The sequence below is a fragment of the Besnoitia besnoiti genome, chromosome IV, assembly GCF_002563875.1.
Source record: "Besnoitia besnoiti strain Bb-Ger1 chromosome IV, whole genome shotgun sequence".
NCBI classification, from domain to species: Eukaryota; Apicomplexa; class Conoidasida; order Eucoccidiorida; family Sarcocystidae; genus Besnoitia; species Besnoitia besnoiti.
The window spans coordinates 1,558,878-1,571,653 of record NC_042359.1 but is presented as its reverse complement, the minus strand read 5'-3'; the positions used below and the strand labels follow the sequence as shown (position 1 = coordinate 1,571,653).

The 12,776-nt window shown below is 57.3% G+C and overlaps 1 protein-coding gene across 1 annotated transcript; it reads right to left on the bottom strand.

Annotated features, from left to right (window-relative positions):
* Positions 1 to 404: 404 nt before the first annotated feature.
* On the bottom strand, positions 405 to 11,126 carry BESB_053680 (arginyl-tRNA synthetase; the record flags this gene model as incomplete). Its single annotated transcript, XM_029363803.1, has 18 exons — positions 405 to 692; positions 919 to 1,007; positions 1,580 to 1,673; positions 2,145 to 2,243; positions 2,668 to 2,801; positions 3,081 to 3,208; positions 3,522 to 3,793; positions 4,211 to 4,374; positions 4,720 to 5,131; positions 5,721 to 5,786; positions 6,131 to 6,385; positions 6,718 to 6,756; positions 7,203 to 7,413; positions 8,004 to 8,125; positions 8,611 to 8,859; positions 9,216 to 9,343; positions 9,801 to 10,226; positions 10,763 to 11,126. The coding sequence occupies 18 exons, from the start codon at positions 11,124 to 11,126 to the stop codon at positions 405 to 407; spliced, it is 3,540 nt and encodes a 1,179-aa protein (XP_029219726.1).
* Positions 11,127 to 12,776: the final 1,650 nt, after the last annotated feature.

Here is a 12,776-nt window from a genome sequence, read left to right as displayed (position 1 = left end):
ACTTGGGCTACGAAAGTGGCATATGTTTCAGCGCTAAATCGGACGAACACCACTCGGAGAGCTACGCCATCCAGCTGAGACCTTTTAGTCGTGACATCCAGCGGTCTGATATGATCTCAGCAGGTATCCCCAAGGCACTCACTACATATATGTATAATTTATATGTGTATGTGCGCACATGTGCCTGTTGCCTGCTTTGAGCCGACATGGTGTGATTTTTTTGCTGATGTAGCTCAACGGTAGAGCCGCGGAATTGTAATCCGGAGGGCGCGCCTGAGGCAGCCGTGGCGGGGCCTCCCTCAGTCGTGTACGCCCTTGATAAAACAAAGGAAGTTTCCCTGGTCGCCTCCACAGCATTATTCGCTCTCTCGATAAAACTACAAAACGCAGCCGTGTGCTTCGCTTCACACCCCGTTCAAGGATGAAGAACCGAGGCCTCGACTCCCAGCTCCGTGGCTGGCACGCGGTGCAGATGCATGCACCCGCCAGCCCGCGCTGCCCGCGGCCGCCCTCCCGTCTTCTCCGCCTGCACCCCTGCCGTCTTGGTACTTTGCTTTGTCTGCGCTTTCGCGGCCGTCAGGCGGCGAGTCTAGGCGCGTCAAGAAATCGACTCCCGTGCCCCTCTGCAGCTGATGAAGAAGCTTCGCAACGCCTTCCAGCGCCAGCTTCGTGTACTCTTCTGCCCGCCGAGCCTGCGAGCCGCGGCACAGAGGACAACAAAGACGGACAACCAATCAGCGCCGAGGGACAACGGCACACGCACGGTTGCGAGACACGCAGAAGCAGCTGGAAGACTCCCACCATGGCACAACAGCAACAAGCGGAAAAGCCAAACACCACAGTGAGAAAGCGGATGGGAGACAGAGACAAAACTCCCTGCAATATCAAACAGGATCTGCGGTACGAATCGGCGCTCACTGCATGCAGCTGATTGATGAGCTCGTCCTTGTTCAGGCTGAGGTTGAAGTGCTCCATCAGCTCCTCATCTGTGCGAGCAAGGGCGCGACCTGAATCGAAACAGCGTACGCCACAAAAAAGTGCGACGATGCGAAAACAAGCACGAACGGCTACAGGGGGTTAGCAGCCGAGAGACGGCAGCTCGGCGGAGAAGCGGAGAAAAAGCAGGCAGTGTGAAAGAAGCCAGAGAGAGGCGAAGCAGAATCAACAAAACGCCGCCGCCACATGACACGACTAAGGAAGCAGATCCCGACAGAGGAGCGACCACAACCCCGCCACGGCAAAACGAACGCGACGCGCACTGCGTGCGCTACGTGAAGCGACACCACCCGACGCCCAGCCGGCGCTACAGAGTCCCACTGAGTCAAAACACCGCCTCGTTCCAAACAGTTCAGTATGAGCATATACACACTTCAGCGCATGCAAACTGACACACACACACATCCGTATGTGAAGACTGAAATCAACGCGTATATGTATGTCCGCATCAGCATCCCGCAGACGACCCATCAGCAGGCAGCGACAACAAATGCATCTCTACACGAACTCAAAACACGCCGCGTTCTGCTTGAGCAAGGTTAAAGTGGATAGAACCCCTCAGAAACTCGTGGATGCGACATACCTGTCGCAGAGCGTTCGCAAAGCATCTGGTACTGAAGCGTCCGCTCCAAGTCGCTCTCACAGGTGACGGAGAACTTGTCTTCTGAAGCGAGGTGCTGCAACAGCCAAACGCGCGAACCAGACGGGCCGAGTCGCCTTTAACGCACAAAAGCCTCTGAATCGAATCTCAAAGCCTCGCTCAAGCCGTTAAGCACTCGATAGGCTCCTGCACAAGACGGCGACTCCGCGACCGGCCTCCACTTTATCGACGGGTGAACTCGTGCTAGTTCAGATACTCGCCCAGTAGACAGGCGCCGGCGGGCACTGTTTTCTGATGCAGATGGGCACAGCGATTAACGCGTAGCTACGCTGTCGAGAGAAAATAAATCATGTTCATCACGCTCTATTCAGCACGCCTCTCAATCCTCGTAGCGCGAGACACCGAGTCTGTATTTCGATTCCGCATGCCGGCGGAATGTCTCTCCCTGCCTTTGCCAAGAAACGCAGAACTTCGAAAAAGGAAACAGAAGGAGAGAGTTTAGGGTTTAGGGTTTAGTACGCGTTTGACTAGCATGCGTCGCACTCACCATGCTTTTATCTTTAATGTCTTTGATGAAGTGCATGTATAGCTTCGTTGTGAGAGGTGCGGACAGTAGCATCTTCACCACCCAGAACTGTATCCTAACCTGCGAGATGCACGAGAAAAGACAAAGCAGCAGTTCCTCATGATCGCTGAATACTCTCTTCCTTGCCTCCCTCTTAGGTGCACATATATATATATATATATATATATATATATGGTGCATGACAGTACGTGAGTACAAGGCAATGATTACAAATATGCATATACATACGCGTCTATGCATATATACATACGATATACACACTTATTTGAGCCATATGTAAAACGAAAAGCACAGGGAGATGGCTAATAGAACATGCTGACTCTGTGAAGGGAGCGAAAAACACGCTCCCGCGTGTGCCTCCAACTCCACGGCTGCGCACGCACGTGCAATGCTGAATATACAACATATTTATCTGGCGCAAGCGAGCGACACTCGATTAGGAAGAGAGAGAGACAGTCGTCGTGTTGTTAGGCGAGACACGCACTTCCTCGTAGATCATGCTGTCCGGCGTGGCCGCTCCATTTTCGTGCCTTGCGTAGATGTCCGCGACCCCGAGCCGCTGCTTGCGCATCGCCAACGAGTCTTTCACGCGCTGCGTCACCTCGCCCATCATCGAGCCTGGAAACCCACCAGAAAAAAAGATATCATTCCGAAAGAGGCCGAACAAGCCACGGTTGACTGCCTTTTTTCGCGGCGCTAGACCCCAGCCCCCGAAAGGATGCGCCCGCGAGCTCCGCGTACACGACATCCGAAACCTCTAGGAGACCTCGAGGCTTTACCCCCAAACCCTAACGCATCGTAAAGATGCCACAGCCGCATGACTGAGCCGCGCCTCCTTCACTCGACGCCATTGCGGATACAAGAGGAAAGACAAGCAAACGCGAAGACAGACCGTACCTCCCAGGAAATCCGCCTCAAAGCGCTTGCAGCCATCGAAAAAGTCCTCAATCATCTCAAAGTGAATCGCATGCGTTTGCTCGAAAATCAGGTCTCGCATCGCCTGCGCACAGTCGCGCGCCTTCTTCCTGCAAAACGCCACCCGGCAGCACCCACGCGTACACGTCCGCCACCCGGCCTCCTCACAGTAGAACTTACATTTTTGTAGTCGACTCTGCTACTCGACTTGTCTCTCTATCTCTCTGTCGCTCTAACTAGCTCATTGTGCCAACGTGTCCTCTTGTTCTCTCTCTATATATATCTGTATCTCTCGCTGCATGCCTTGGCCAAAGCCTCTTTGGACCTATCGATCGCTGAATGAGTCTATCTCCGTCGAGGGGCACCTCCTGGCTTCCTCCTCTTTGCCTATTTCTCTATTTTCATGCCTGCCGGCTCGCTCACCTGCAGTATTCCTCAAGACTTTGCTCGAGTTCCTCAATGAATCGATGATTGGTTGCAAGGAACAGCAGCCCGCTGCGCAGGTCTCCACTCTTGATTTGGCGGTTGACTTCGGCGCTCGCTGCGCGGAGGATGCGGCGCAGCGCAGACGCCGCGGCGCAGGCCGCAAGGCGTGAGACTTGAAGCATCCCGCCGCGGACGTTCGCCTGCAGCAAGTCGGCGACAAGGGGCTCCCAGTCCGCTTTGTCGATCACGTGCCGCACGCTTCGCATCATCTGAGGAGGAAACAAACACAAACCCTAAACCCTAAATTACACGTCGGGAGAAAGCCCGCAGAGACAGCGAGCGCGACACCGCGAGGGAACGCAATAACGCATCGGGACGAGGAGGCGCAAACGAAAACACAAGGACTCCAAGACACAGGGGCTCCAGACCCCCCACTGCCTTCCCCCACCCCCCCCCTCTTCCGGCAGTCCCGCAGAGACTCGAACAAGCGGCAGCGCAACGAGCCCGCCAATGACCGCGCACCTCGCCCTTGCTCCAACTCAGTGACCCACACGGCGGCTGTAACGGCGGCTACCGGCCCCCGCACTCCGCTACCCAGCCGCGGCGGCGCCTCCACTGCGCGACTGCGGAGACACAGGCTCGGTGCAGCCACCCAATGCGTCTGGCGAACGCGGGGACAGACGAACCTGAAGGAGGACGTGGTCGCTGAAGCGGCGATCGGGCTCGATGTTGCAAATGTGGAACTTGAGCCACCGGCCTAAGTGCGTCAGCGAGAGCTGATTGAGCAGGCGTGTGTCCGCAAAGTCGCCAGAGATCCGCTGGAGCGCACTCAGGTTCGCGCGCCGATGCGCTGCAGAAGAGAAGAAAGAACGATAGAAAGTGGAACAAACACGACCGAACCCGTCGCAAGAGCTGGACCTGAACCCGCGGGCCCCGCGGAGGGAGACTGACTCTCAAGCAGAGTCGTGATAAACACGAATCGCGTCAGCTGAACTTCAACTACACACTATCTCTCGCTCGCGCTGGGCCCCTATCATGCGTCATTCCTTCGCATTTCCTCTCCCCTATCGCCGTCGCTTCTCTACTACTGTGCGCGCGCGGAGCTTATCAACGAGCTCTGCCACTCCATTCCGATTTGTCCCGTGCCCTTCGCTTCCCGTTTTTCTCCTGCGCTTGCCTGTTTTTGCGCACGTACCCTGCGAATGTCTGTCGAGGTCGCTCGTGGTTGCGTCTGCGAAGAGCTCGTCGAGCGTCGCGACTTGCTCGGGCGCTTGCGCGTTCGCCGACGACCGCAAGTCGGGCCCCAGGAGGGCCTTCACGACGGCCTCGCTCTTCTCGCTGAATCGCTGTCTGTCTCCGCCCAGCCTGCCGCCGCGCTCGCTGCTCTGCGAGCCCGGCAAACTTCCTTCGAAGGCCGCCGAGGAGCCCGCACTGCCCGCGCCGCCGGCCGCTCGGCCCTCGGTGCCCTCGAAGGAGGGCGAGGAGGACGAGGCGCGCAGCGAGAGACTCAAGAGCTCCACCGGCTGCAGTCCCACCCAGCCGTCTGGGCGGTAGAATCGCCGCCAGCACCGGAAGCCTGCAGGCGGCGGCGTCGTCGGATGAATCAGCTGAAGAGGAAAGAGAGAGGAAGCAGGCTGCGAGATGAGACAAGCGGAGCCGCGGACTGGAGGGCGAGACGAGGGCATTCGAGGCCGAAAAACACGACGCGCGGACACAGCCCCACACCGAAACGAAACAGACACACCTAGCGGGGAGAGAGGAAGCGGCTGAGGAGGCGAAAGGGCAAACGGCAGCGTGGAGCAGCCTCAAGAGAGAAGGAGACATGACAAGGTGGGAAACGGAGACACCGCGTGACGAGCGAAGAGATCGCCACCCCCAGACTGCAGCACCCGCAGAAGCTGTGGGAAAACTAGCATAGAAGCAGAAACAGAGACACGGAGAGAGGATACGCGTTTCCTCGCGATTGCGAGACCTGGGGAAGACAGAGAGGAGGCCAGCACGCACGCCTGTGTGAGAGACTAGCTGCGACACGGTGCTGCGTGCCTGACTTGGTCTCCACGTACATTACAGCAATGCATGCAAGGATTGCATCTCCACGCAAGAAGTCGAGCGCTGCGCAAGGACGAAAGAAAAAAAGGCCATGACACCTGCAGATGCAGACGCATTCTGAAAAATTGAAATGTCCCCAGTCCTCACCGTCTGCAGAGGAAGAAGGACGGCGAGGCGCTGCTTGTCAACCGTCTTGAACTGTGACTGTTCGCCCTGAGGGGAAGGGAGAGAGAGACAAAAGCTCTGGAAAGTCGAGCGATGCCCTCGCGACAAACCCAAGAGAGCCAGCTGAAGGCGAAACCCCAAACGCTAAACGGAGAGCCGAAACGCTCGGGGCGCAGCAGCAGTCGCTGCCGTCGCGCGAAGGCGGCAATCCCCGCGAGAAACAAACGCCAGCCGCGACGCCGCAACGCAGCCACGAAAAAAATCGAAAACAGAGCACGGTTCCGCGGTCAGCGTGTGGCCTGTGAGGCGGCCGAACGGTTCAGAACACGGAACCACAAAACTCCTCCCTTGCGCGCACAGACTGGAAACGCCTGTCTCCCGGCGCCTCTCACCTGCGCTTGCCCGCTGCGGAAGTAGAACGTGACCGTGGCCTCCTTGGAGGAGAGCGCACCCGCCGATGCCGCATCGCCAGACGCAGCTCCGGCCTCGCCCGTCTCTGTGTCTCCGGCTGGTCCGCGCGCGGACGCCCCCACACTCTGCACCAAGCCGAACATATTCGTCTCGTCTTTCGACAGCGTGTAGCGGACGATTTGTCCAGGCTGCATCACCACGTGGCCGTCGGGGCCCGTAAGCGGCGCGAGACTCTCCTGAGACGCAGACGCTCAAGCGGCGAAGCCATTTATGTACTTACGGTGGTACGTTCAGGCCTCTTCTCCCAAGAGCGATCATGGAACACCTAGCATTCGTCCCGCGCTTGCCCCCCGCAGAACTCGTGAGACCAATCGCCGGCGGCTCCAACGGAGACGCACCCGACCTAGGAAACAGACGAGCAAAGACCTGCGCTTATCAACATGTCAATCCTGTACGGAATGAAACGGCGGCAGAAGACGCCAGCCTAGGCGCGTGGGCCTCTACACTGAGACGGAGACACACAGGGAGGAAATCGAACCAGCAGCCTGCCAGGCTCCGACGCGCTTACCTCAAGGTCTTGCCGCCGAAACACTTCCTCCGCATCTCTCTGTAAAACGAAGAGCAACACAACACCACCCAGCCCACAGAAATGGATGGAACTGCGTGGAACAATCACGGCTTTACCCACATGAACCTTCAGATACGCGCGCACGGTAGTCTGCGGTCGCACGTCCTTCACGCACCTCCTCGCCTCTTCGCAACCCGCTCGCAGACTGCGGAGAGTGTGCCCAGCCACGCCAGTCCCTTCCTGCTCTCTGTGGTGAATGCAGGGGCGAAAGAGCCCGAAAGCGGGAGAGCACACGCGGTGAACTTAACAACCGACCACGCAGACAAATATATATAAACATATTCATACACAAATACATACGCACTAACACATACACAGATCCACATATATATATGTATATACATGTCGCGATCGCCACTCGCTTGGAGACATTATTGCCCACTTTCTTCAGCCCGACACGGAGGTGTCCCTGAGTTTTAACTTACCAGAATTTTTTCGAGGAAGTCCCGGTCGTAGTGTTCGGGGAAGAGTTCGCAAGCGAGTTCGTGGCCGCCTTCGAGGTTGTCGCGCAGGTTTCCGCCGTAAGTCTTGAGGAATTCGTCGCCGCTGTTGGGCAAGCGGATAATCGTGTAGTTTCCGGTGACGAGCTCCGTGACCACTTGGAGAAGCTCTCGCAGGTAAAGCTTGATGCACTCCCTGAGCCCCGAAGAGACACACAAAGCGCTCGCGAAGCCGAATGAAACGCCGCACGGCGACCAGACAGGAAGAAGAGACGCACGCATGACACCGCCTCGCTCTCGGCTCCAACTGCCTTCACCGCCGTCGACGTCTATCCCGTCTGTCAAAATGCGCGGGAAAAACTCCCCCCTGTGGCGACTCGCATCCGCAGGACCCAGCCGGGGACAGGGCGCAGCAGGCGCCTGCTTTGGCGCAGACCGCGTCCACGGGTCAAGGAGAAACCGAGCGGCCAACGTGACAAGATAAAAAAAACGCTCCTCGGCGTCGCTTGGCGGGATTCTTCCACAGCGAAATGCCATCACACGGAGCCCCCAGCGCGCAGTACGTATATGCATGCATGTGTACATACACACATACATAGATACATACATACATACGCACGTACATACATTCATACACATACATACATACATACATATTCACATACATACATACTCACATATATAGATACATGCAGACTTACGTACATACTTACACGCATACGTGCTAACTTACACACATGCATACATGCATACAAACATGCACGGCTTTCCGCGTAAACGACTCACCTGCAGGACTGCGGAGTCTGAAGGGCAAGTTGCTCCTCGAGGTCGGCGATGCGCTTTTGCGTCTCCAGGCGCTTCCGCACCAGCCGCCGCTCCAGCGAGCCCATCTGCTCGATCAAGAGCCCCTGCGCATGAGATAAACGAAAAGCGAAGTCGCATGCATGTCGGAGGGGTTCCGTGTACGATTTGTGGCTGCTACCTCGCGCCAGCTCTTGCTCAGCCAGTGTCTTTAACCCTCCGCGCGACCCCTGAAGCAGAACAATGCGAGAGGGAATCTGCGGATTCCCGCGAGACAGGTAGAATCCATCCGCCCGCTCCTTCTGGCCCTGTGGCTAACGCCTGAGGGCGCTGGGGTTGCCCCCAACCCCCGTGGGTGCCCAGACTCGTGGTGCTGCCTTGCCGTCCTCTCCGCCTGCTTTACGTCGCCACTGGACGTCCGGAGTGGCGCCGTTGGAGGATGCCGTCTAACATTTACCTCTTGAAAAACGCCTGTCTCCCTTTTTTCCTCGATGATGGCTCTTTTACCTGTTCACGCTCGCCCCGTTGACCCGCTGCGGGGCCTTTTGCGCCTGTGCACCGTCTCTCTCCTCCTTCGGGCTGTTATGCTCACCTGGAATTTGTGATTGAGTTCCTTTTTAAATCGAGAGGGGTTGAAGAACTCCGCCAGCTTGCGCGAGACTTGGGCGTTCGGACCGGGTTCGAACGCGGTCTCCAGCAGCTCGCGGACTGCGCGGCCGCCGTCGTCCATTTGCCGGTTCATCGCGGCGCGCTTCGCGGCGAAGTCTGGGGTGTCTTTCTCCTCGATCGAGAGTGAGAAAAGTTCCAACAAAAACAACGGCAGTGGCGTCCCTGTGGCGTCCTGTAAGGGCGACCACGCACCAGCGGCAGAAAACGCAGGAAATCACGAACTCGCTGCAGAAGCGACGAATAATGAACCCACCCGCGGGCCGACCGCGCGAGGCGACATCAGGTGAAAAGAACCCGACAGAAGTAAAAAAAAAAAAGAAAAACACGAACGCAAGACCTTGACGCTGACGCCGGAGATGAGGGAACGGAGAGCGCCGCGGCGTGCAGCTGAGGCGAGCGAGGCTGGAACGTAAAGAAGGGCTACACCGAAAAGAGAGAGAGCGAGGCGCGAGCAAACGGTATGCAAGAGGGGTTCTGCCACAACTGGAACGACTTGCGGGATGCGAGGATAACACGAAGGGAACGTACTTTTACAGCGCGCTTCAGGACGCGCTCCAGCAGCTGCGACTGCGTGCGAATGTCATTTTTCTCGTTCACGAGGAAGTCTTTCGCCCGCGTCCCCACCACCACCGTCTGCCGCGGGGTCAGACCCAAGCCTGCTCCCCAAACACAGGAAAAATTATAAAAATCGAAGCACTGTCACATCAGTCACATCACGCATACGACTCTACAAGGCTCTACCCACGCGTGCAATACACGTCGCAAAACTCCTCCCGTATCTACTCACACGTCCAAAGGCCTGCCGTGACCTGCCACGGATGAGCGCCACATCGTGCCGCCACGCATGCAGCCATATACATATATTTGGAGATAAACGTGTAGATCTGTATTTGATTAGGCACGTCCGGCCTGCTCTCTGGCGCTTTCATAAACGAGCAGTTAAGTATCTAACTCCACTTACGAATGTCCATATATATATGTATGCAGATGCATACAAATATATATATATATATATATACATATGTATATATATATATATATATATATATATATATATATATATATATATATATATATATATGAGAGGCGAGGCGAGTATGCGGCATTTCCTACCTTTGGGCGGGGTCGAGAGGATGAATTCCCTGAGGCTCCAGGGCCAGTTGGCGGGGTCGTCGGAGGCTTTTTTCACGAGGATGTAGAGGTCGTTAGGGTTGTTTTGAACGTATGTCCTCACCACGGAGCGGGTCTGCGTGGCGCCCGCTTTGCTGTCGTCTTTGATGCCAGGCAGATCCACAAAGACGGCGTGGACGCCGTGCGGCACCGCAAGCTCGACTTCCAACTCCTGAGACGAGATGCGCTCACCTTGAGAAGACATAATGTCCTTCATGCGCGACTGCAGCTCCTTGACGTCGATCTCCTCCCCACCCAACCAACACTGGACTGCGTCGCCGCCGTCCGACGGCCGCAACAAAATGACGACTGGCTGTCGCGTGCCGGTGTCTGTGCTGCTGTAGCCGATCGGTCCGCCCATGATGTAGTCTGAAAAGAGAAAGCAAACCGAGAAAGCACGTCCACGCTGAAGCATGTCACCGATCGCCTCAGCGGCTCCGGCTGCGCGTCAGTCTACCTTGCTTTTCACGCTGGCTCGATTCATCTTCTTTCGATATTGCTGTCTGCACACACGCCGGGGTGCGGGCTCCTCCCTGCAGCAGATCGTGGCCTTCCTTTTCCCTGTGCGTTTTTCTTTTTGTGCCTCCGGCTTTTCTTCCGGCGGACGCTGCAAATTTCTTGTGAATCCACCACAGAGCAAGACACAGAGAGAGCGAGGGCCCCGATTCACTGAACACTCTGTGAGAGTTCGAAGCCACGAATCCTTCTACACAGTTATGCTCGTGGCGTCTACAGTTTTGTGTGCGCGGCAGCCTTTTCTGAGTTTCCTCCAGCTTCTCTGGTCTGCGGCTGTCTTCATCATCGTTACTGCGCGATCTTTGCCAACCACGCGCGTTCTTCGCTAGCGTCTGCGCCCGCCGTTTCCAACCGTTCGAGGCCTGTCCCTCTCAACTCCCCGGACGCACCGAGGAGCGTAGTCTTCCCCATGCTTTGTTGGCCGAAGACCACGAGCCGCGGTATCTCAGCTTCGAGTCCCGCGAGTTTGAGGAGCTGGAAGCAGAGCAGGTAGGCGCTGTTGGCGTCCAGCGGCCCTTTCTCGCCGTCCCCCTCGCGTCCGCGCCCTCGTAGCTGCTCAACGATCGCGCGCGCCTTCTCCAGGTGCGCCTTCGGGACGTCAACAAGCGTCTCGAGAAGCCGCGGATGCCCGCTCTCCGCGTCCTCTTCCTCCTTCGCCCAGCCGCCATCTGCGGCGGCAGAAGCAAACGCGGGGGGATTCAACGCAGCCTGCGCAGAACTGCGCGCCGCCGGAGACGCGAGCGACTGAACCATGCTGCCGACCCTCGCGAAGCGCCGAACTCGGGGAGAGACCGCCTTGGAGCCGCGGAGAGGGAAGCGCGCGGCGACAAACACACACAGAAGACAGAGGCGGACGAACGCCCGAGTGCGGCAGAGGAAGGCGGAGAGACGGCAAGTCAGCTGCCAAGCGTAGAGAAGCCGCAGAGACAAAGAGACAAAGACGGTGAAACCAACGCAGCACGAGGGGCTAGCGCAAACCGACGTGCTGCGAAGGCAGCGACGAGGCGAGTCTGACAGAAAACCGGGGAGATTGAGACGGAAGGAAAAAGAATGCGCGTTAAGTGAAATGGCAATGTTGCAGTGTGGTCTTGGATTCGGCGAACCAGCGAAGAAAGGAAAGCAAAAGCCGCATCGTCGAGGCGACGCGAGTCGCGCGTGAGCTGAAGAAGGCGCCCTGCGCCTCGCGTACGTATTCAGTCTCTAGAAAGCCGCTGAAGCAGCTGCCGGCCCCTGGAACCCTCCTCAGACAAAGCGCAGGGAAACAAAGAACGGGACGAGAGACACGCATACGTTCACGCATGCAGACGCCACACAGCTCCAGCGCCGGCCTCGCCCTCATTCGCTCTATCCGCTGTGCACAAGGTCACAAGTGAAAAAACACACACGTCCAGCGTTTGGAGAGTCTCAAAGGGAACTTAGCTCAGGATTAAAACGGCCGCAGACACCATTCACTTCAGGAGCGCCCGCGCATCTATGTGCGAGGGCGCGGAAATGGATGAGAGACGAGTTGTCGGGCCTACAAGGGGGTTCGGTGACGAATGAGTTCCCTTCTCGTCATAAAAGACATCCGCACGAAGACGAAGGAGCAGCCTGCGGGTCTGGAGAGGACGAAGAGAACGAGCCGCCGCCGCGGGCGAGCTATACATGCCCACGCGAGGAGAGAGCGCAGAGGACTAACGAGATGAACACGCAGCCGGGAGCCGCGGACGGATCAAGAAGAGCCCTGCGGCTAAGCGAGTTCAGGAAAACTGAAAAAGACGAGGAAGACGAGGGCTGAGGGAGACTCCAACAGCTTCACGCAGGCCTGAAGAGAGGTGCGGAGAGGCCCTTGGGCCCTGCGCGAGCGCCGCGACCGGCGTCAAGTCTCGCGCCTTGAAAGAGCAGCCACAAGCAGCGAGGCAAGAGAGGCGACTCGTCAGACGCAGAGACGTAAAACGGCGACAGGCGGACGGGACTGAGCGAGGAAGCGTGCAGAGGTGCTGGGGTTTGGGTCTAAAAAACACTCGCGGTGCGGAGGGGCGGCGGAGACGGGAGTGAAGAAGACGGTGGGTCGCACACGAGCTGCCGGAGACTAGCCAAAAGAATCAGATTCTTGCGGGCTTGCAGGCCGAATTTGCAGACATGTCTCCTCAGTTCTTTACCAAAGAGTCGTGCTCAGTAGCTCTCGGAGGGAGCTGCGGACGCGAATCGCCGAGCAGCTTAAGACCCTCGGTCGATGTCGGCTCTTCACCGTGACAAGCACTCGCCTCTCTGCACCTTCATTGAAGAAATCCGTCATTTTTCGACGAATCGGCGCAGCACAGCGGGAAGAAAACTGGTTTCAGAGTGTGACGCGGGTGCGCGTGCCTTGTAGGTTTGAGAAGTATGCGTCAATCGCGAGCTAGATCGCGCCACCCTCCACCC